General features: G+C 43.0%; 1 protein-coding gene across 1 annotated transcript in view; it reads left to right on the forward strand.

Annotated features, from left to right (window-relative positions):
- The window catches only part of LOC102815817 (protein HIRA-like), a 121,200-nt gene that overhangs the window by 16,650 nt on the left and 82,074 nt on the right, over positions 1-22,476 (forward strand). The window contains exons 2-3 of the mRNA XM_006875850.1: positions 19,940-20,002; positions 21,528-21,638. Of these exons, the coding sequence (XP_006875912.1) occupies positions 19,940-20,002; positions 21,528-21,638 (174 nt within the window). The remainder of the gene's footprint in view (positions 1-19,939; positions 20,003-21,527; positions 21,639-22,476) is intronic.

Below are 22,476 nucleotides of genomic sequence, written 5' to 3' on the forward strand. Positions count from 1 at the left end.
GTGTCTGCTCTCCCGCTTGGTCTTGCTGTTTGTTTTTGCCCAAGTTGTTAGCTCCGGCTGCAGAGTGGCCTGGTAGATTCAAAAGTACACGATTTCTTACTCTTGCTTCAAGTTCCACTAGCTATAAGCCTTCAAACCTTAAATATTCCTATCTCTGTGGTTCCGAGTTTTGGAGCTCTGCCCTGGATCTGCTTTGCCTGGTATTCTGTGGCATTGCTGATGGCGAAGTTCACTGCACCTCCGCCCTAGTCGCCATCAAACCCCGCCTCTCCTCAGTGGTGCTTCTTTAACAGAAACTGCCCCCCACCTCCGTAACAGATGACAGTCTCTGGAGACATTTTTGATTGTCACAACTGAGGCAAGGATACACTACTATCATCTAGTGGGTAGAGGCCAGGGATACTGGTATACATCCAGCATTGCATAGGACCAAATTCACTGCCTTCAAGTCAATTCTAACTCATAACAACCCAATTGTAGGGTTTCTGAGACTGTCAGTCTTTTTGTTATTTTTCTTCTTCAAGTGAGTTGCTGTAATTTCAGGAATCACAAGAGCAGCTCAGGCAGAATTCTGCACTGGGTTTACTCTGACCACACAACTGAGAACAGGAGTGGCTGAACTAAGGAGATGAGTTGTTGTTTGATTACTTTTTCTTCTTTTTAACAAAAATTTATTCTTAAATGGACAACATGCTCCAAGACAACACTCCCTTCTAACTATAGGTGGCAAGAGTTGTTTTAACAAGGAATCCAAATGTTTAAATAGTAATGGAATCAAGGGTCACCGTCACTACAGTCACAAAAAACACCTTGTTTTTGCCAGATTTCTAAATTCCACCTGTGGCCAGGGGACCCTTGCCCACAGCCCTTGCTTTTAACTCTAGTTTATTTTGCTCTTTTTTTTTTTTTGCTTGATAGGCTTGTCTTCCTCATCCATTTATTTGTTCCATTTCTTGGGTGGTTTTAGGGACTTCTTCATGCCATATTCACAGCCCAGCATGTCACCTGCCCCTCCACTTCCGGAGACCTGCCACTGCAACCAAGACTGAATATAGAAGCAGGCAGCACCACCCTTCTTACACTGCCTGGGATGGCCCCTCCCTTCTTAGGAGATAGCCCTTTCCTTCTCACACTGCCTGGGACAGCCCCCCACAAAAGAGAATCATCTAGCTCAACATGTTAATAGCGCTGGGACGGAGAGGCCTTGCTCTAGATAAGAAAACCTTTATTGTTGCTTATTTTCTAGACTATAAATTATCTGAATGTAAGAAGGTGCTTTTTCCTTTGGGAACAGTCCTTTTCTTAGCATCCTGGTTCTGCTGACTAAACAGATGGCATGGAGCATTTCCATATCTTTTTTCCTGATCTGGTCTTCATGAAACTGCCAACATCTGCCTCACCTGATCTTCATGAAGGCCCACTAAATGATAGTTCTCTATCCACAGTGTCTTACCCTGGCTTATGTCTAAGGGCAGTAGGTAAATTTACAAAAATAACCAGTGTACATCTGAAGAGGAAATTCAGTGGAAAACTGGGTGGCATTTTGCCATGGATAACTGCAACGCCAGCTGCTATTGAGTTAATACTGACCCATGGTGACCCTATGTGTGTCAGAGTAGTACTGTGTTTTGTGGGGATTTCAAAGACTGGTATCTTTAGAAGATCCCCAGGCCTTTTTTCTGAGGCACCTCCAATGGACTCAAATCCACAATCTTTCAGCTACTAGCCAAGTGTGTGAAATATTTGCATAATCCAGGGACTCTGGATAATGCATATGTGGGTTTTTCACTTATTTATGCACCAAACACTCAGTCCTGCTGATGAGCAGCTCTGCAAATGTTGAGAAGTGAATAAGGCTAACCCTGTGTACAGGAAGCTATGGGAAAGATGAACATACAGGTCAATTTCCAAAATACAGGACAGACAAAGAGCTACCCCACTAAACACCAGAGCTGGGTAGGGGCTCATGTCCAGCTCATTCTGGTTTGGGGATGCATCATTGGACTAAGACATGATGGCTGTATGGTAGTGAAAGGAAGAGAATGCCCTGCAGTGTGTGGAACATATGGAGCAGAGACCCAGAGGGTTGACAGCATTTCAGAGAAGGCATAAAGTACATCATTGTTGTTGTTGTTAAGTGCCATCGAGTCGGGTCCGACCCATAGCGACCCTGTACAGGGTTTCCGAGGGTGTAAATCCTTACGGGAGTAGAAAGCCTCATCTTTCTCCCGCGGAGCGGCTGGTAGTTTCGAACCGCTGACCTTAAGGTTCGCAGCCCGATTCGTAACCACTACACTACCATTGAAACTGAAAAGGTGAAGAAGGATGGTGGGCCAAGAGGTGACAAGTCCCAGCACCTTGTTAGAAGCCTGGGCTTGCTTCTGTGGGAGGTGGAACCTTGAAGGTGCTGAGGAAGCCGGATGGGACATCCAGCCAGTGCCTTAGGAAGGCCCTGGAGGCATGAAAAGAAGGCTGTTCCTGGGGACTTACTGAGAGCTGGTGAGGGAGGAGGGTGAAGACTGGTGGAGATGAGCAAGGGTAGGTGCACTACGAAAACTGCACAGAGTTCTTGTTGTTATGTGCTGTCGAGTCTGTTCTGACCCATAGCAACCCTGTACAGGGTTTCCAAGGCTGTAAATCTTTATGGGAGCAGAAAGCCTCATCTTCTTCCCCGCAGAACCGCTGGTAGTATCGAACTGCTGACCTTGAGGTTAGCAGCCCAACTCGTAACCACTACACAACCAGAGCTGCTTATGGGACCTTGTTATCACAGGCAGCAACTGCCCCTATCCACCACTCTCTTGAGTCCCTTTGTTTCCATATGCTGGGACTGTGTTCAACATTCTGTTTTTTTTTTTTGTTTTTTTTTTAAAGCTCTTATTGTGTATTGAGTGAGTGAAGGCTTACAGGACAGATCACCATTTTTATATTCAGCAGATCATTGTAATTAATGATTACAATACTCTCCATGCACCTTTAGCCAACAGTATTTACCTCTGTTACCTTTTCTTCTTTTGTTTGGTGTACACATACCACATTGTAAATATATATTTGTTTAAATGTCCAAAGGGCACATTTTGCAAGCCAACCTCCTGTCCACAGGCATGCTGCCTTTCTCAGTCCATAGGCCTATAATCCACTGCTACTCTGTCTCTCTATGCCATCACCTCCATCACCATCTCTCTTGTTGCCGCTTTTCTGGTCAGGATCCCTTGCTCCTCTCAGGTTCTTCCCTCTTGATGATCCTAGGGTCCCCTGTTCCTGAGATGAAAGATGAACTGCTTCCCCTTTCAGTTGCACCGCTTATACATTTACAGTTGTGACAATTGCCATTAGAGCTGAAAACAATTATTCATAGTTGTTATCTCCCTTATTACCAGACCCATCTGGACAGGAGGGAAATTATTCAGTTGGGTTTCTGTCTTACTCCCCACGTGCTGACACTAAGCACCCTCAAGTCAGCCACTTTGTATCTTTATAGCACCCCGGTTTTGGTAGCTGAAATCTAACTTGCCCATCCCTATCAGCCCCATGTACCAAGGAGACATGCTTTATCCTTGATATGGATAATCCTTCCCTATTTGGTTGGAATTTTGGGGAGCCTCATCCACAATGAAGAGCCCAGTTGATCAGGTTTTAACAATTTACACTTGCTTGCTGCCTGTATCGTACTTCTTTATCTTCATCTAGTTGAATTCTGATCTGTAAGCTATCCACACTAGGTCCGATAGGTACTGTCCGCAAGTCTGGGAGTTCTTGTACACCTGCCCCTTCTTCAGATCCGGTGGCTGCTTCATTCTTCTTTAGCAAGGTCAGTGTCTTTCAACTCCAGAGTTCACACATCACCCTGAATTTCAAACCCATCAGCCCATCCTTTTTTCACTCTCATTCCAAAGTCATCAGACATCTATGGAATATGGCAAATCTCAGCCCACGTCGTCTTTGCTGCAATTTCCCCCCCCACCCCCCCATCCACTCATAAATCAACCAGGATGGTTGCCATCGAGTATACAGAACCATCCATGTGTTCCGTTTGAGTTTCAGTCTTAGGAGTTTTCTTGACGGCTCCAGGACAAACACCTTGCTCAATAATTGAAAGTTCTGGATGGGGGACTCAATATCCGCTAAACAAACACCTTAACGTTATTTTCTCTCCTTTATCGACATTCGTTTTTAATCCAAAAATGGTTGAAAAGACCTTTCCCTGTTATGACCAGAAATGTAGTTACGTATCTTAATGAGACCTCTGAGCAGCATTCAGCCTAGTTTCCTGTGGCCATTGCATTGATCTCGTGTTCTCTCAGTGACCAAAGAGAGGTGTCTGCCTGGATACCTCCTGCTCCTTTCCAAGTACTGCTGGCCTAGGGTGTTCATCTGTAGACTACAGAGCTGTGTAGCACATGAAACAGGTTTAGAAGAGCCCTGGGGACCAAAAATGGATGTGAGCACATTTTATCTTCCTGCCAGAGTCAGCAGTGCTACCAGCTATGAGATGCCTAGAGATTAAATAGCAGAAGGGAGTGTAACCGGTATTGTAAGCTGCCTGCCCCCCTGTAGTCCTTTCTAGCAGAACCCCAGTGTGGGGTTTTTTGTTTATTTTTTATTAAAGTTATCTGCCCTCTCCACAGACCATACTGCAGGAGACAAGTCATGACATCTCTATGCCAGTGTGGGATAGGTGTGCCAGGGATTGTTGAGTGGTGGCCACGTAATGCCATGCTAGCCAGGGAGGTGGGAGTGGGGGAGGCATTGGCTGGTGGGAGATTCAGGTAAGGAGAGATTGCTTAACTAGGCCATCCCTCGTCTGCTGGACTTCACTGGGTCTGCATGTGGCCCCAGCGTGTGACTGGGAGCACAGGAAGGAAAGATGGGAGGAGTTGGTTCCTAAAACTGCTAAACTGACCTATCTTAGCACTTGTTTTGTGTTGTTGTTGTTAAGTGTCATCAAGTTGGTTTTGACCCATAGTGACCCTGTATAGGGTTTCTGAGGAGCACATGGTGAGCTTGAACCGCCAACCTTTGGTTCAAACCGACTTTGCAGTCCAGCGCATTAACCTTCAGCGCCACACCAGGACTCCAGCACTTGTCTTAGACATTAATAAATGCCCTGGTGTTGCGCTGTAGGATAAGCACAGGACCACAAGGTCGGCAGTTCAAACTCGCCAGCCGCTCTTTGGAAACCCTGCACAGGGTTACTATGAGTTGAAACCAACTTGACAGCACTTAACAACAACAATCACAATGACTCCTGAGTCCTCAGTGACACAGCAGAAAGAAATCCATAGCAATACCACTTGCAGATAGAGGATCTGCAAAGAAAAGGAAGACTGACAGTGGCTGCAACAGTGGACTCAGGCATAACAGTGATTGTAAGGTTGGCCCAGTACTAGACAGGATTTTACTCTCTTCTGCATAGGGTTGCTTTGAGTCAGAACTGACTTGGCAGCACCCAACAATAGCAGTCATTTGCAGATAGAAATCAAGGCTGGGTGACATGAGATGACCTTCCCAAAAGTACACTAGAGAATTGAGAGTGACATCAATTCCAATCGAGCCCAGGCTGACTCTTCATTTTCCAGATGGTGGTCTCCATGTGGAGGCTGGCCACCTCTGCTCTGGGGGGCTTGGACACCCTTTTCTCATCAGAAAGACCTTGCAGAAGCCATGTGGTACATCTTGTTTGTTATACAGGGGTCTGCTGCTGTTTGGGTGATATTGTCACCTGGCTGGTTCCGTAGTCACTCAGAATACCTAAGGACTGCTGGCCTGGAAGCTTCCTCTAGAGGTGTGCTTAGCATGCTATCTCTGGCTTTAAAAAGTTTTATTTAAATGTGATTTTATAATTATGTATGTGTCTGTGTGATATATATTGCAGTTTGAGCTGCAAAATTGGTGATTCAGGCCTCTCATAGGAAACCCTTTGAGTCGGAACCAATTCAACGGCACTGAACAGATTTTGTGTATGTTGTTAAGTGCCGTTGAATTGGTTCCAATTCATAGTGACCCTGTATAGGGTGTCCAAGGAGTAAGTTTGAACCCCCAACCTTGTGGTTTACACTACCTTGTGGTTTAGTGCTTTATCCCATAGCGCACCACACCAGGTTCCCTTAGTATTGCAAGTCAAGGCTTGAATTATTTCAATTCTTTCAGCTTGAAACATGCTGTGTGTCCTTCCTTTTGGTTTTCTAACTCTAGGTCTTTGAACATTTCATTATAATACTTTGTCTTCTCAATCTGCCTTATTAAATTTTCTGGTCAGCTCTTTCATATTGTCCTTTCTTCCAATTACTTTAGCATCTCAAGCATTGTTTCTATCACCAAGGCCAAATTTTCCAAGTACTTACCCTTCCTCTTTGTTTCCAGCCTTTGCATTTCAATCACCAGTAATTACCAATACATCTTGATTGTATGTTTGATCAATTTCAGACTGAAGAAGGTGGTTGTTGTTGTTGTTAAGTGCCGTTGAGTCGGTTCCGACCCATAGCAACCCTGTACAGGGTTTCCGAGAGTGTAAATCTTTACAGGAATAGAAAGCCTCATCTTTCTCCCGCGGAGCAGCTGGTAGTTTCGAACCGCTGACCTTAAGGTTTGCAGCCTGACTCGTAACCAGTACGCTAGAATTCCTCAATTTCATCATCACTGGCTTTAGTGGTTGGTATGTAATTTTGAATAATAGTGGTATTAATGGTAGTGGTGTAAGCATCTGAATATTATCCTATCACAGATAGCATATATTTCATGATGGATCTTGAAATGTTCTTTTTGATGATGAATGTGATACCATTTCTCTTCAATTTGTCATTTCCAGCATGGTGAACCATATTATTGTCATATTCAGAACAGCAAATACCAGTCCATTTTAGCTCACTAATGCCTAGGATATCAATGTTTATGCATTCCATTTCATTTTTGGCATCTTCCAATTTTCCTACATTCATACTTGTTACATTCCATGTTCCAATTATTAAAATCTCATTTTAAATTGTGACCCATCAGCAAATTAATGCCCCAAAAGCTTTACTCCATTCGCATCATCAAGATCAACAACTCTACTTTGAGGAGGCAGCTCTTCCACAGTTGTATTTTGAGCGCCTTCCAACATGAGGGGCTCATTTTCCTGCACTATGTCTGACAGTATTCAAGTGCTATTCCTTATGTGTCATTACTGTGGTTCAAATCAACATTTTGGTCCAGTGCTTATCCTGTAGTGCTACACCAGGACTCCTTAAGTCAAATACATTTAAGTCAAAATGTATTGTTTTAAAATGCAGCATCTGACTTGTTAGAACTGTCTTTCTGCAAAAATGTATTAAGTCAGTTGGAATAGGCCCCATCACAAGAAGATGGCCCTGACCAGAGATGCTGTGGGGGGGACCAGCAGCACAGGTGGTAGCAGATGTTCATTGTAGTGTACTTCAGGTCAGCTGAATCCTCCATCAGAAGGCACTGAGCACATGCATTCATTCAAGAACAACAAGTGTTTGCTGTGTGCCAAGGAACCTTAGTGGTTCAGTGGGTTCAGCTTTGTCCTGCTAACTTCAAGGTTGGTGATTTAAACCTACCAGCCAACCCTCAGGAGAAAGGTGGAGCTCTCTCTTTCTGTAAAGATTTACATCCCCAGAAACTCTTTAAGGAGCAGTGTCTCTGAACTACCCAGAGACACTGAGTCAAAATCGACCCAACGAAAGTGGATTTTTATAGCCTCTGGATGGCACAGTTAAGTGCTCAACTACAGGAGCTCTGGTAGCGTAGTGGTTACGAATCGGGCTGCGAACCTTAAGGTCAGCGGTTCGAAACTACCAGCTGCTCCGCGGGAGAAAGATGAAGCTTTTTACTCCCGTAAGGATTTACACCCTCGGAAACCCTGTACAGGGTCGCTATGGGTCGGAACCGACTCGACGGCACTTAACAACAACAACAACAACTAGCTGAAAGCTTGATGGTTGAACTCACCCAAAGGCACCTTGGAAGACAGGCCTGGTGATATACTTCTGGGAGTTTCCAGCCTTGAAAAACCTTTTTTTGGAGAGCACAGTTCTGCTATACACGTATAAAAAACGTTTTTTGGGTAATTTTGTATAGGAAGAGTTTGAATGGACTGATCAGCAAGTAACAATAACAATAACAACATAATTTAAAAGAGAAAGCAGATTGCTTTTGTGTGCTCCTTATTTTAAAAGAAAGATTCCTGGTGGTGCAGTGGGTTAAGCATTGGACTACTAACCTCAAGGCTGTCAATTCAAACTCACCAGCTGCTCCTCAGGGGAAAGATGAGACTGTCTGCACCCAGAAATCTTAGGGAGCAGTTCTACTCTGCCCTATAGGGTCTCTATGAGTTGGAATCAACTCCCTGGCAGTAGGTTAAGTAATTGGAGTATTGTGTGCCAGCTGTTGAACTAACAGTGCTGCAAAAACAGTAGCTAACTAAGCAGTATGCCAGTATCTGTTGAACTATATGTGATGTTGTAGCCAGCGAGTTTGGGACGGGGGTTTCTGCTGGAGCAGCCTGCATACATAGAAAAGAGGAGGTGTGGACTGTAGCTTTAGTACTAGGTAGACAGAAGGTAAACATTAACTATAGCAAAAGACCAAGAGTGGGAGGCAGAGTGCCTGTGGGGAAAGATGGAAAGCAGAACCACTAGTGGAGGGGTGGGGCTACTTTAGGAACACCTAGTGTTTGAGCAAAGATTACAGGAATACCTCATAGTTACTGTGGGTTTGGTTCCAGACCACCACAGTAAAGCCAGTCACATACTTTTTTTTAGTTTCGCAGTATATATAAAAGTTCTGTTTACACTATTAGTGTGTTGGTTGGTTGGTTGATGTGCCATGAAGTTTGTTCCAACTCACAGCCACCCTGTATAGGGTTCCCAAGGCTGTAAGTCTTTATAGGTGCAGGAAGCTTCATCTTTCTCCCATGGAACAGCTGGTACGTGTTTTTTTGTTTTAAAAAACAACAAAACACCATATCTGCAAAGCACAGTGAAACGAAGCATAATAAAACGAGGTATCCTGTACTAGCCAAGTGTTTAACTATTTATGGTAACCCAGGTGACTCCTACATGTACAGGTTTCCCCCGCTTTCTGTAAGTAGTGTTTCTATGAAACCTTTTGTATTCTGAAATGGCATACAGAAAAGAAACAATTTTTGTTAATTCTAATGGGAAATGTTTTTTTAAAGTTCCCAAGCTCCAAAAATGGAGTCATGGTGTGGTGCCGTGGGATAAAGCACTGGACCATGAAATTGGTTTGAACCACAAGGTTAGTGGTTCAAACTCACCAGCCACTACTTGGAAACCCTATATAGGGTCACTATGAGTTGGAACCGACTCTACAGCACTCAATAACAACAACGACAGTGCCCAAAAAATAACCTAACAAATCATACCACATGCATGGTTCCCAGGAAAGGAGTTTGGTGATGCCACTCTCAGTGCTCAGGGTGCGCACTCCCGCTCTAACACTTCTTGCAGAATGAATGCTTGGAGACTAGTTTTGCTTTTCCCTTTTTCCATAAAAGTAAAAATTCTCTTCAATTAGTGAAAATAGATACTAATGTAGGTCTCTCCTAAAAGTGAAGTAGCATAAAGAGAGCTTTAGATAAGCAGGAGATACCTATAAAAACATTTTTTGGGTTATTTTGTATAGGAAGATAAACAGCCCTTATATGTAAAATTTAGTGAATTTTGACAAATGATGCACGTGTAAGGCACTTGCTAACCAAGATGTGGCATATTTGCCTCTCCCCTAGAAAGAATGCTTGGGCTATAGGTGCATTGTAAAACGGGAGTCATGTGGATAGGATGTGGGGTATAAGAGAGAGCTGAAGGGAGACTTCCATGAGATCAGTAAGACTACGAAAGGAGCAGATTTGAGAGGGAAGATGAATTGTGTTGTAGACGGGTGGGGCCAAGTGAGGCCCCGCCAGCCGCACAGGGCCTTCCACAGGTGCATTCTAGGAGTGCTGCCTTTCTGCCTGCCTTATTCTGAATGTACTGGGACTGTGTCCGCCACCTACTGTAAAGGAACAGGTAGTGGACTAGTGAGAACTGCTAGTTAATAGTTCTATCCCTGAGGATTTTGCTTTGGGGTACTATGTCTGGATCTTGATAATGAAGTATTTTATAGTTTGATGCTTTTAATTTGTAAAATGGGAAAAATAACACACCCCACAGTTTTTGTTTTTGTTTTAATAAAGTAATACATGTAAAACTAGTTGGTGCCTGGCTGCACTACTAGCTGTTCTGATAAGGATTGCATTAGAAGGTATATACTGAGTATAGTGGGAAAAAAGGTGGAACAAAACGAAAAACTTAAAAAAAAATTTTTTTAAGGCAAGGTTTACTGGACAGAGAGAGTAGAGAAACCCTTCAGATCAGGAAATAAACTCACCCCTGTGGTTCAGTTTTCTAGCCAAGTAGTAAATAGGTGTATAGGGAAGACAATAATAATAAGATATGCATGCCATGGAATGGTTAGCCCTTTGAGATCACAGGGACAGCATTTACCTAAGGACAAAATTCAGAAGGGTTGGAAAAGAAGATTGAAGGGAAATAAGAATCATAGGGCAGAAAGTGGAATAACTTGTTACTTGGAGGGGATTCTAATAGTTAAAACAATGTATATAATTTGTTGAATATAAAACTGGTGGTCTACTCTGTAAATCTTCATTCAGTTCACAAAAGTGTTTGTTTTTTTAAATACTACATGTCTCACCATAGTATAGCCTCCTCAAAAAAAAAATAATAATAATAATGCATTTTCAAGTTAGGAAAAAAATAGAAAATGCACGTTAACTATAGAAACTTTTTTTTAATGTAACCTTTCAGTCCATTTAGGCCTTCTTGGGTGGCGCAAATGGTTAAATGCTAGGCAAGACTTCTCACACACTTTGGGTATGTTATCAGGAGAGACCAATTCCCAGAAAAAGACATCATAAGTTGGTAAAGTATAGGGTCAGCAATAAAGAGAAAGGCTTTCAGTAAGATGCCTTGTCACAGTGGTTACAACACAGTGAGTGGACTCACACAGCAATGGTTGTGAGAATGGCAAAGGACTGGGCAGAGTTTCGTTGTTGTACATAGGGTTACTATATTTGATGGCCACTGTCTTAGTTCTCCAGTGCTCCTGCAACAGAAATACTACAAATGGATGGTTTGAACAAACAGATTTTTTTTTCTCACAGTTTTGTTGTTATTGTGAAGTGCCGTCAAGTTGATTCTGACCCATAACTACCCTGTATAGGGTTTCCAAGGAGCAGCTGGTGAGCTTGAACCACTGGCTTTGCAGTTCAAACAACTTTGCAGTCTGACGCATTAGCCCACAGCGCCACACCAGGTCTCACAGTTTAGGAGGCTAGAAATTCAAATTTAAGAGTGTCAGCTCTGGGGAAGACTTTCTCTCTTTGTCAGCTCTGGAGAAAGGTCCTTGACTCCTTTCCGCATCTGTAATCCCAGAATTCCTTAGAGCTCTCCTATGTGTTAACATCAATCTTTTCCTGGATCTAGGAGCTTCACAGTGCTGGAACCGTAGGTCCAGCGTGCTCCACGCTCTTTCTTGGTAGTAGTAGGTCCCCCCTCTCTGCTCATGTCATGCCCTTTTTATCTAAAGATTAAAGATGTTGCAGTCCACATTCCTGAGGAAATTTCATTTCAGTTGATTGGCAGTTCTCGCTATAGCAGATTGTAGTACCATATTAGATCTCATGATGGGGATTACTATGGTTTAACTGCCAAAGTACTAAGAATCCAGGCCCAGCCAAGTTGACTCAAAACCTTAACTATCACAGCAACGAACTGAAATGTTGGTGACTTGAATCTACCCAGAGGCACACTGGAAGAAAGGTTTAGTGATATACTTTAAGAAGATAACCCCAAAATAAACCAAACCCGTCACCACTGAGTCGATGTATCTTGTTGAGTCAGTGCATCTTACTGAGGCTCTTTTTCTTTTTTGACTTGTAGTGAGCCTATAGAGTAGAGTAGAACTGCCCCACAGGGGTTTTGACTAACAGACAGCCATATCTTTTTCTGTGGGGCAACTGTTGGGTTGGAACCACCAACCTTTTAGTTAGCAGCTCACTGCACCACCAAGGCTCCTTCCAAAAGATCACAGCCATTGAAAACCCTCTGGAGTGCAGTTTTGCCGTGAAACAATGTCACCATGAGCCAAAATTGACCCAACAGTAACATAGTAACTGGTTTATTCTATTTTGGTTTTAAAAGAACAAACTCTTTAGTACACAGAAGTATCATAAAAGTATCCGTATAATTGTAAGATATGACAATGCTTGGAAAAGTTTGTGGGGAAATCCCATTATCTTTCATTTTTCATCAGTTTTATTTTTTAAGCTCCTCGTATTAGGCAAATCCCATCACTGTAGCACCACACACACATACACCCATAGATCATGCATTGCATACATAACTGGAAAGCTAAAATGATTTGCTCTTCTTTTTTACTTACATAGTATTAGTTAACTGGATTGCTAAACTAATGGGCTCTCCCTCTATGAAATGGGAGTAGTAGAGTAGTGCCCAGACTTGTCAGGGTGTGGGTGGTAATTAGGAGAATCCAGATCAGCCCAAAGCTGATGGAAGTCAGACATACCACCATTCTCCCTTTTTACCAATTCTGATACCAGTCATCCCACTCTCAGCACTCTCCTCCATTCTGGGTTTGAAAATCCATTGCAGTGACCACACACAGCTCACAGATTAATAATTAGTAAGTGGTTTATTCAGAAAGAAACAGGACACAAAATGGGATCGGGATCAACAAGAAGCATGCAGGTAAAGTCTAGAAGTCTCCCCCAAAGAGGGATGCACACCTCTTCCTTCTTTAGTGCAGACTCCCTTCAGGAGAGCCTTCTCTTGACCCGCCATCTGTCACCACCAACTCTGCCTCAGGGTCCCTTCTGGGCCTGTTGGCTATCCGTGTTACAGCCCTTGACTGGTGTTACAGCTCTTTAGCAGGCTCCTCGCCTCTTCTCACTCATTGCTTCCTTCTGCTACCTCCTTGCAACTGCTCACTGCTTCTCTTCTTGCAGCCTCTGTTATGGTGGTTTCTTGAATACACAAACATACACTTACATACATCAATTTTGAGGTATGACCATCCCCAAAACAGATCCTCTTGGAAAGCCATAGATCCTCCATTAAGCACAGTTGTTGTTAAGTGCCATTGAGTCAGTTCTGACTCATAGCAACCTGTACAGGGATTCAGAGGTGTGGCTGGTGAGTTTGACCTGCCAACCTTGTGGTCCCGTGCTTTATCCTACATAGTCACAGTCTATTCACCAATTCTTACAAGGTGTATACCCATCACAAGGCAGGCTGCAGCCCAGGGCCAGACAAAAAGTATCAAGCTGCAAGTGATTTACAGCTTACCCAGGAAATGCCAATCAACCTTACAAAAGTAACAAACCCTCTGAGGCAGAAAACTAGGTAACTTCTCAAGTCTTAGGCAGAAATCACTCAAACTTTTCCCAAGAAACTAGGACTAAAGCCCCAGAAGGGAACTCTTTTCACCACACCCTCCTGTGAGGACTGAGCTCTAACCTAATAGAAGTAGCTGGAAGAGACTATTTGATTTATGGATATCCATTTTACAGATAAAACGTTTAAGGAACATCTCTGTAATTAAAGAGTGTTCTATAAATCCAGGTGTATCCAAACTAGAAGGGGGAAATTGGTATGAAGAACTTTCCTGATGATTTGTTGGCAGAACGCTGCAGAAAGGATTATGGTCTACAGGTGACACACTCTTCACTTACTTCTCCTTTCCCTCATAACAAAAACCAACATGGTGGCATGGCCACCACAGCTTCCTTTCTGTGCTATGTAGACTGTTGGCCACCTGACACTTAGGAGATGTCATTGTGGTGTTGCTTCCTAAAGATGGGAGATGCCTTAGTGGTTGAAGACGTTAGAGCAGCACAGGTGACTCTGTGGCCCTGGGACGTGCTTCCTGCCTGCCACTGACCGGTAAAGTCTGAGTGCTCACTACAGGTCATCAAGAAGTCCCCAAAGGTGGGGACACTGATGACCCTGAAGGTGTGTTTGAATTCTGGGCAGCTTCAGGCTTTCAACAGCAGCGAATTCTGATGGAGCACCTACTGCATGCCAAGCCACAGTTCTAGGAACTGGGTATAGATTAGTGAATAAAACAAATGAAAACTGCTGCCTGCATGCTGGTGGGCATAGTTGTTAAGTGCTCTTAAAGTCAGTTCTGACTCAGAGTGACCCCTGTGTATAACAGAACAAAATACTGCCCAGTTCTGCACCATCCTTACAGTCTTTGCTGTATTTAAGCGTTAAGCCATTGTTGCAGCCACTGTGTCGATTTGGGAAGGCTTGTTATTGTTGTTAGGTGCCGTCCAGTCAGTTCTGACTCATAGTGACCCTGTGCACAACAGAACAAAACACTGCCCTGTCCTGCATAATCTTCACAATTGTTAAACTTAAGCCCATTGCTGCTGCCACCTCTTTTTCACTGAACCTCCAGTTTACCAAACATGATGTCCTTCTCAGGGACTGGCTCCTCCTGATTAACATGTCTGAAGTATGAAAGACAAAGTTTCACCCTTCTGGCTTCTAAGGAACATTCTGGCTGTATTTCTTCCAACACAGATCTGTTTGTGCTGGCAGTGCATGATATTTTTAATATGCTTATCCAACACCATAATTCAAACGCATCAATTCACATATGATCTTTATTTATTGTCCAACTTTCACACACATGATGCCATGTCTTGGGTCAGGTGTATCTTAGTCCTCAAACTGATATCTTTGCTCTTCAATACTTTAAAGAGGTCTTGTGCAGCAGATTTGCCTGATGCAATATACATTGTTTGGTTTCTTGGCTGCTGCTTTCATGAGTGTTGATTGTGGATCCAAGCAAAATGAAGTCTGATGACTTCACTCTTTTCTCCACTTAACATGATGTTATTTGTTGATGAAGTTTATGGATTTTTGTTTTCTTTACATTGAGCTACAACCCGTACTAAAGGCTTTATCCAGCCAGGATTTGTTGTTATGTGCCATGGAGTCCGTTCCGACTCATAGGGACCCTGTACAGGGTTTCCGAGGCTGTAAATCTTTACAGGAGCAGAAAGAAAGCTTCATCTTTCTCCCGCAGAACAGCTGGTAGTTTCGAACTGCTGACCTTGAGGTTCGCAGCCTGATTCTTAACCACTACGCTACCAGAGCTCCTTTATCCAGACAGGTTAGATAGATGTAAAAATACGGTAAATTGTATAGTTTGTAAGAAGTTGCTAAGAAAAGAAATAGAAGCATTTCCCTGCGAACAGAGTTCAGTTCTACTAGCAAAGGAGGAGGAATGGAAACTAAATACAGGGAGGAAGTGGGATAAATGATGTTAACTGAGAAAATGGCAATCAATGAGATGAAACAATATATGGGAATTGTTGAGTATAAAACTGATGATTCGCTCTTTAAGCCTTCACCCAGTTCACAATAAAAGCTTTAAAAGGAAAGGAATGGAACAGGATCAGGGTACTTGAGGATCTCAACAAAGGAATGATGCTGAAAAAACAACAAAGGGATGATGCTGGGGGAGGCCAGGGAGGAAGTGATCCTGATGTCAGGGAGCACAGGCTTACAGACAGAGGGAAGAGCCCATGCAGGACCCTCTGGGAAGCAGCATGCTTGTTGCATCCTGGGAGCAAGAGAAGAAGCCATTGTGCTGGGCCAGAGGCTGACTAAGGTTAGGAAGGGAAGTCAGGTAAGTCAGGAGAGGACTGTTGTGCAGGGCCTTGTTGGCATCTCCTCTCAGGACTGACTTTCACTGTGATGTGGCTGACTGTAGGTAAAGCAAGTTTTGATGAGAATATCAGGAGATCTGTTGTGGAGATGAGCAGGTAAGATATTTGGTAGGTAGTTGGTTATAAGAATTAATTGCATAATTAGAACTAACTGAAAAAATTTGATTGATATTGTTAATTGAAAAATAAGAAAATGATATTTCTTATTAGGTGCCATCGAGTGGGTACAGGCTCATAGCGACCCTATGTACAACAGAACAAAATACTTGCCCGATCCTGGGCCAACCTCACAATTGTTGCCACACTCAAGCATATTGATGCTGCTACTTTGCCAATCCATCTCGCTGGGGGTCTTCCTCTTTTTCTCTGACCCTCCACTTGACCAAACATGATATCCTTCTCCAGCGATTAGTCTCTCCTGACAATATGTCCAAAGTATGAGAAATGAAGTTTGGCCATCCTGGCCTCCAAGGAGCACTCTGGCTGCACTTCTTCCAACACAAATCTGTTGGTTCTTTTGGCAGCCCATGGCACTTTCAATATTCTCCTCCAACACCATAACTCAAAAGCATCAGTTCTTCTACGGTCTTCCTAATTCACTGTCCAGCTTTCGCATGCATATGAGGTTATTGAAAATACCATGGCTTGGGTCAGGCGCAACCTTAGTCCTCAAGCTTTAAGAAGGTCTTGTGCAGCAGATTTGCCTAATGCAATACATCGTTTGATTTCTTGACTTCTGCTTCCATGAGTGTTGATAGTTGATCCAAGAAGAATGAAGTCCTTGACAACTTCGATCTTTTCTCCATTGATAAAATGTTTTTTCTTGGTCCAGTGGTGAGTATTTTTGTTTTCTTTACTTTGAGATGCAATCCATACTGAAAGCTGTGCTCTTTGATCTTCATCAGTAAATGTTTTAAGTCCTCTTCACTTTCAGCAAGCAAGGTTGCATCTTCTACATATCGCAGGTTTTTAATGAGTCTTCCTCCAATCCCGATGCCAAGTTTTTCTTCATAGAACTCAGCTTCTCGGATTATGTGCTCAGCATACAAGTTGAATAAATATGGTGAAATAATACAACCTTGTCGCATACCTTTCTTACTTTTAAACCATTCTGTGTTTCCATGCTCTGTTTGAACAACTGCCTCTTGATCCAGGTACAGATTCCTCATGAGCACAATTAAGTGTCTGGAATACTCATGCTTCACAATGCTGTCCATAGCTTGTCATGATCCATACAATTGAAAGCCTTTGCATAGTCAATAAAGCACAGGTAAACATCTTTCTGATATTCTCTGCTTTCAGAATGATATTTAGGTATCTCCAAATGATTGACAGAAAGGTTGAGGAAAACAAGAATTCAGGAAAGCACTACAGGAGCAATGAAACAAAACAGATAAAGGATTGGAGGTGATCAAAACCTGCAAATAGAAATCTAAAAGATTAATACTAAGATTTTAGAAATGAACAATACCTTGAAAGGACAAGGAATAGATTTGAATCAATGAAAGCCTGAATTAGCTTGAAGATAAATCTCTTAATACTAGTAAGCTAGAAGGACAGTTAGAAAACGAAATGAAAAAAATCTGAAGAAAGCCTAAGATTCATGTGTGATAACATGAGAAGGAATAACTTACCGGTGATTAGAATTCCATAACGGGGAGGCAAAGACAAGCACAGAAAAGATAACCAAAGAGCAGTTGGAAGAAAATTTTCCTAACAGCATTCAAGAAGCTGAACAAACCCCAAACAGGATAGACCACAAAAGACAATCACCAAGACATATCGTAATCAAACTCTTCAAAATCAAAGACAAGGAAAAGAATCATGAAAGCAGCTCAGGAAAAGTGAAATGTTCCCTGTAAAGTAAAACCAGTAAGATTAAGTTCTGATTTATCAGCAGAAATCATGCAGGCAAGAAGTCGATGAGGTGAAATACACAAAACTCTGAAAGAAAAATGTTGCCAACTAAGAATTATGTACCCAACAAAACTGTCCTTCAAGTAGTTGTTGTTGTTGTTAAGTGCCATAGAGTTGGTTTTGACCCATGGTGACCCTGCATAGGGTTTCCAAGGAGCATCTGGTGAGATTGAACCACTGACCTTGTGTTTAAACTGACTTTGCAGTTCAGCGTATTAACCCACAATGCCACACCAATTAGAATATTTCCAGATAAATAGAAATTAATGGAATTTGTAAAAAACCAGGCCAACTTTATAAAAAAATACTAAAGGAAGCCCTTTGGACTGAGAACCAACAACAGGAGACAACAGCCAGAGATTAGAATAAATAACACCACCACCCAGAATTCAATCCAGGTATAGAAATATCCAAAGTCAAAGAAACCTTCAAGACTGAAAACAGGGAACCAGAGATATCAGTTTATAATGAAGACAACTGCAAAGCAAAAAGAGGGAAAAGTAGTTTCAGAACTTCCAAATGGTGAAGAAGTCAAATAAATTTCAAAATAGAACAGGCTATTTCAAACTGGAGACAAAATTAATGAATTACGGGGTAACCTCAAAGAAACAATATTTTTTCATATCAAATCAAGAAAAGGGAAATCCCTGAAGATTTTGTAAACAATAAAACAATGAGGAATTAACAAGAAAAAGCACAAACAAAATAAACTCAGCACAGAAAAAAAATATGTGAAACAAAAAAACCAATAGCACCACACAAAAAAAACAGGCAGCAAAATAACTGCAGTTAGTTCATACTTATCAGTAATTATACCGAATTTCAATGGATTAGATGCACCAGTCTAGAGACAGAGGGTAGTAGAGTGGATGAAAAAACAGGATCCTTCAATATGAAAAAAACACAAACAGTAGAAGACAAAATAGATGACTGAGACTGCCTAAAAATTAGACATTTAAGTGTATCAAAAGATTTTGTCCAAAGAATAAAAGGGAAACAAATTTTGCAATGACATATCAGACAAGGGACTTATCTCTAAAACTTATAGAAAAGTATAGTACTTCTGCAAGAAGACAACCCAGTTTAAAAATGGGCACAGGACATGAACAGATACTTCACCGTGGAAAACATTCAGGCAGCCATTGAACAGGAAATGTTCATGATCATGAACCATTAGTTGTTGCCAAGTGCATCAAGTTAGTTCTGACTCATAATGACCCTGTATAAGGTTTCCAAGGAGTGGCTAGTGGGTTTGAACTGCCAACCTTTAGATGGAAATCTAATGCGTAGATTCATCATTATTCTTCAAAGCTGCATAATATTCCTTGTGTGTATGTACCAATGTTTATCCATTCTTCCACTGATGGGCATTTAGGTTGTCTCCATCTTTTTGCTATTGTGGATAATGCTGAGATGAACATCAGTGTGCGTATATCTATTTGTTTCTTGACTCTCATATCTTGTGGATATACACCAAATAGAATTGCTGGGTCATGTGATATTTCTATTTCCATCTTTTTGTGGAAGTGCCATACTGTTTTCCACAGTGGTTGAACCATTTTAGAGTCCCACATACGATGTAGGAGGATCCCAATCTCTCCACACCCTCGTCAACATTTGTGGTTTTGTTTATTTGAACTTTGTCAGCAGTTTGAAACTACCAGCAGTTCCGCAGGAGAAAGATGAGGCGTTCTGCTCCCGTAAAGATTTACAGCCTCGAGAACCCTGTGCAGGGTCACTATGAGTCGGACAAATTAAGTCGGACAAATTAACAACAAATTAAGGCTGGTGTGAGATGATATCTCATTTTAGCATTGGAATGCTTCGTTCCACTTTTGGGCTTTTAATTCTTTAATGTTGCTTAACGACTCTTCTCAGTAGTTTATACTTTAACTGAAACTGATGGACCACTTTATCCTTAAACCCAAATTCAAACCAGTTGCTGATGTCCTGGGTGGGTCAAATGGTTAATGCACTCAACTGCAAACCAACAAGTCTGCCCAGAGATAAGTCATAAGAAAGGTTTGGTCTGCTTCTGAAAAATCAGCCTCTGGAGAGCTGGTTTTTTTCTGACATACATGGGGCAGATTTGACAGCAACTGATTTTTAATTCTTGTTTTATTTTCTTAGGTAAAGGGACTGATGTTACTAGGGTAACCAGTATGTTAATATTCTTGAGTCAATTGCTGATCTTCAGTGAATGAAAACAATTTTGATCTTTTCTCCCTTTGTTTCCAGGCAAGCCAATTTTCTCAGTTGATATTCACCCTGACGGGACCAAGTTTGCAACTGGAGGCCAAGGTATGTTCCTGGTATAATTGAGGAATGCATCACATCCCTACTGCCTGGCTAACTTGTTTAGCTGTAAATAGAAATACTTACTAGTTTGTGATATAATTATTAGTCACATAGTCATTAATTTCCTGGACTCCACAGAATTCAGCTCAGTTGAAAAGAAAGTGCCCTGCAGGCAAGTAAAAATGTCCACACCATGTGATGTATTGTCAGCGTGCTTCATCCAGCATCTGCTGCAATATGGTGAGAACGTATCCTGTTTGGAAAGAGAAAGTCATTTATTGGGTCAGGACACCAAGATGGATAGATGGGGGCACAGAGTAGCACAGTCCAGCCCCACATCATCTCCACACCAAAACAGGGTCTCCCTCTGGCCTGAACAGTGCCTAGGGAGTGCCTAGGAAGTGAGTTCGGATCCTGAGGCCAGGTACTGCAGGGAGGCAGGGTGTGCAGACTCCTGTGTACCCCCGCGGGAAATGCTGGGGAGCAGTCTGATCAGGGAGGGCACTGTCTCCTTCCTGTCTTCTGTGGGCTGTACCCCAGAGGTGCTCACAGACTCACTGTCGGAGCATCTGGACTAACTGGGGGAGGAGAGAGTGGGGCTCACTTCACTACCTTCCTTAGGTAGTGAGTCAGGAAGAGGTGTTTCCAAGCACTCTTAACCCTTACATATTGGCCCAGAGGTCATTCCAAGCATGCTTCGTAGGCATTCTGGCATGCCTGTTGTCAGGCAGAAGGAGCCCTAGTGCTGCTAACCACAAGGTGGGTGGTTCAAACCCACCAGCCACTTAGCAGGAGAAAGATGAGGCAGTCTGCTTTCATAAGGACTAGGAAACCCTAGGGAATGGTTCTACCTTGTCCTGTGGGGTCACGGTCAGTCGGAATTGACTCAACTGCAGTGCGTTTTGGGGGATTTGTTTCCAGGCATATACTGTTGAGAGAGTTGAGTGAGGGACTAGAGTTTTGTGAGGTATCAATCATGGGAAGCACACCTCACAAAATCATGAGTAAAACATAGATACGTTTTCTGCATTTGGGCCTAGCCATCCAAAGTCCCCTCCTCAGGTGCCCTCCCAGAAGATGATGAGCCCTGTGTTCCTATGGTCAGGACACATTTCAGACGTGGGCCTCTAGGTGCCTAGTCAGCTACAGGGCTAGCCATGGAACACCAGACAGTGTCCACACACAGATTGAAGGAGTCCTGGGGACAGTGACTTGTCTAGCCTCATTTTACATGGATGATGGCCGTCTGAGGATCTTTGTCCAAGGGCAGACTAGAAGTCAAGTGCCTCCTCATCACTTGTCCAGGATTCTTTTCATGATGACTTGTCCTTTCTTTGTTCCCACTGAGGACTTGCTTTTCCTCATCTTCTCTATAACTTAAATTAGCTGCTCACATTCCATCTTCTTTAGTTCTGGTCTACTCTGATTGATGAAAGCTGAGCCAAGGACTTCTGATAGTCAACAGTTCTTACTGACATCAGATTTCCACCCATTACACATTTGAGTGACATTTCCCCTTTTCTTCCAGGGCAGGACTCTGGGAAGGTTGTGATTTGGAATATGTCTCCGGTCCTCCAGGAGGATGATGAGAAGGATGAAAATATTCCCAAGATGCTCTGCCAGATGGACAATCACTTAGGTATTTCAGAGTGGCCCTTTACAGGATTTGCGTGTTGGCAGAGTGCCCACAGTTAGCACATGTGTTTGTGTAATTAGAAAGATAAGGCCCGTGTAGCGGTAACTCCCCTGTGCTTGGTGTCTGAAGGCACAGAGATATTGGCTGCACACTTGGGTGAGTTATTCGGCAGACGACTCGGCCCGCCCACAGAACCATCTTTGGACAGTCTGCAGGTACCTCTGGTGATTTCCTGCTCATCAGTCGTTACTGCCTGAATCCATGGGGCTTTAGGGCCAGCGACCTGGAAGCCAACAGGTTCTGGGTAAGGGTGTGTCATACAACTCACCCAGTGTCTCTGACCAGACTACGTGTCTCTCAGAGGCTCCCTGCGAGGACCCTTTGAGCCACTGGACAATGCTATGGTCTCCTTTCTTGCTTTAGCGCCTTAGTTTCCCACCCCTGATTATTGGGGTGGCTATAGCCAGCTCAGGTTTCCAGTCCAGCTACCTCTGCTGAGAAACCCCATTTATAAGTACTGTTCCTGAGACAGCATCTCCTTCCTTTGCTCTCTTGTTCTTCACAGCATGCCTGCCAGTGTCCACTGTCCTGGAGTGCAAGTTAATCCCAGGCCATGTGTTGGCTATTACTTTGACTATGTCCATTGTATGTCAGTCTCCCAGAGTGCTCTGAGTGCTCCTGGAACCCCCTACCCTGGGGCCATTTCTGCTGGAGCTTAGCCCCTAAATGTGAACTCAGTCTACTGTGCTGATAATGTTGGAAAACCCAAATTTAAAATCACTAATGTCACTTCTATCATGGAGGGCGGCGGTTAAACGATGTGCGAGAACTGTGCAGACCT

The sequence above is a fragment of the Chrysochloris asiatica genome, unplaced genomic scaffold (assembly GCF_000296735.1).
Source record: "Chrysochloris asiatica unplaced genomic scaffold, ChrAsi1.0 scaffold00340, whole genome shotgun sequence".
Lineage (NCBI taxonomy): Eukaryota > Metazoa > Chordata > Mammalia > Afrosoricida > Chrysochloridae > Chrysochloris > Chrysochloris asiatica.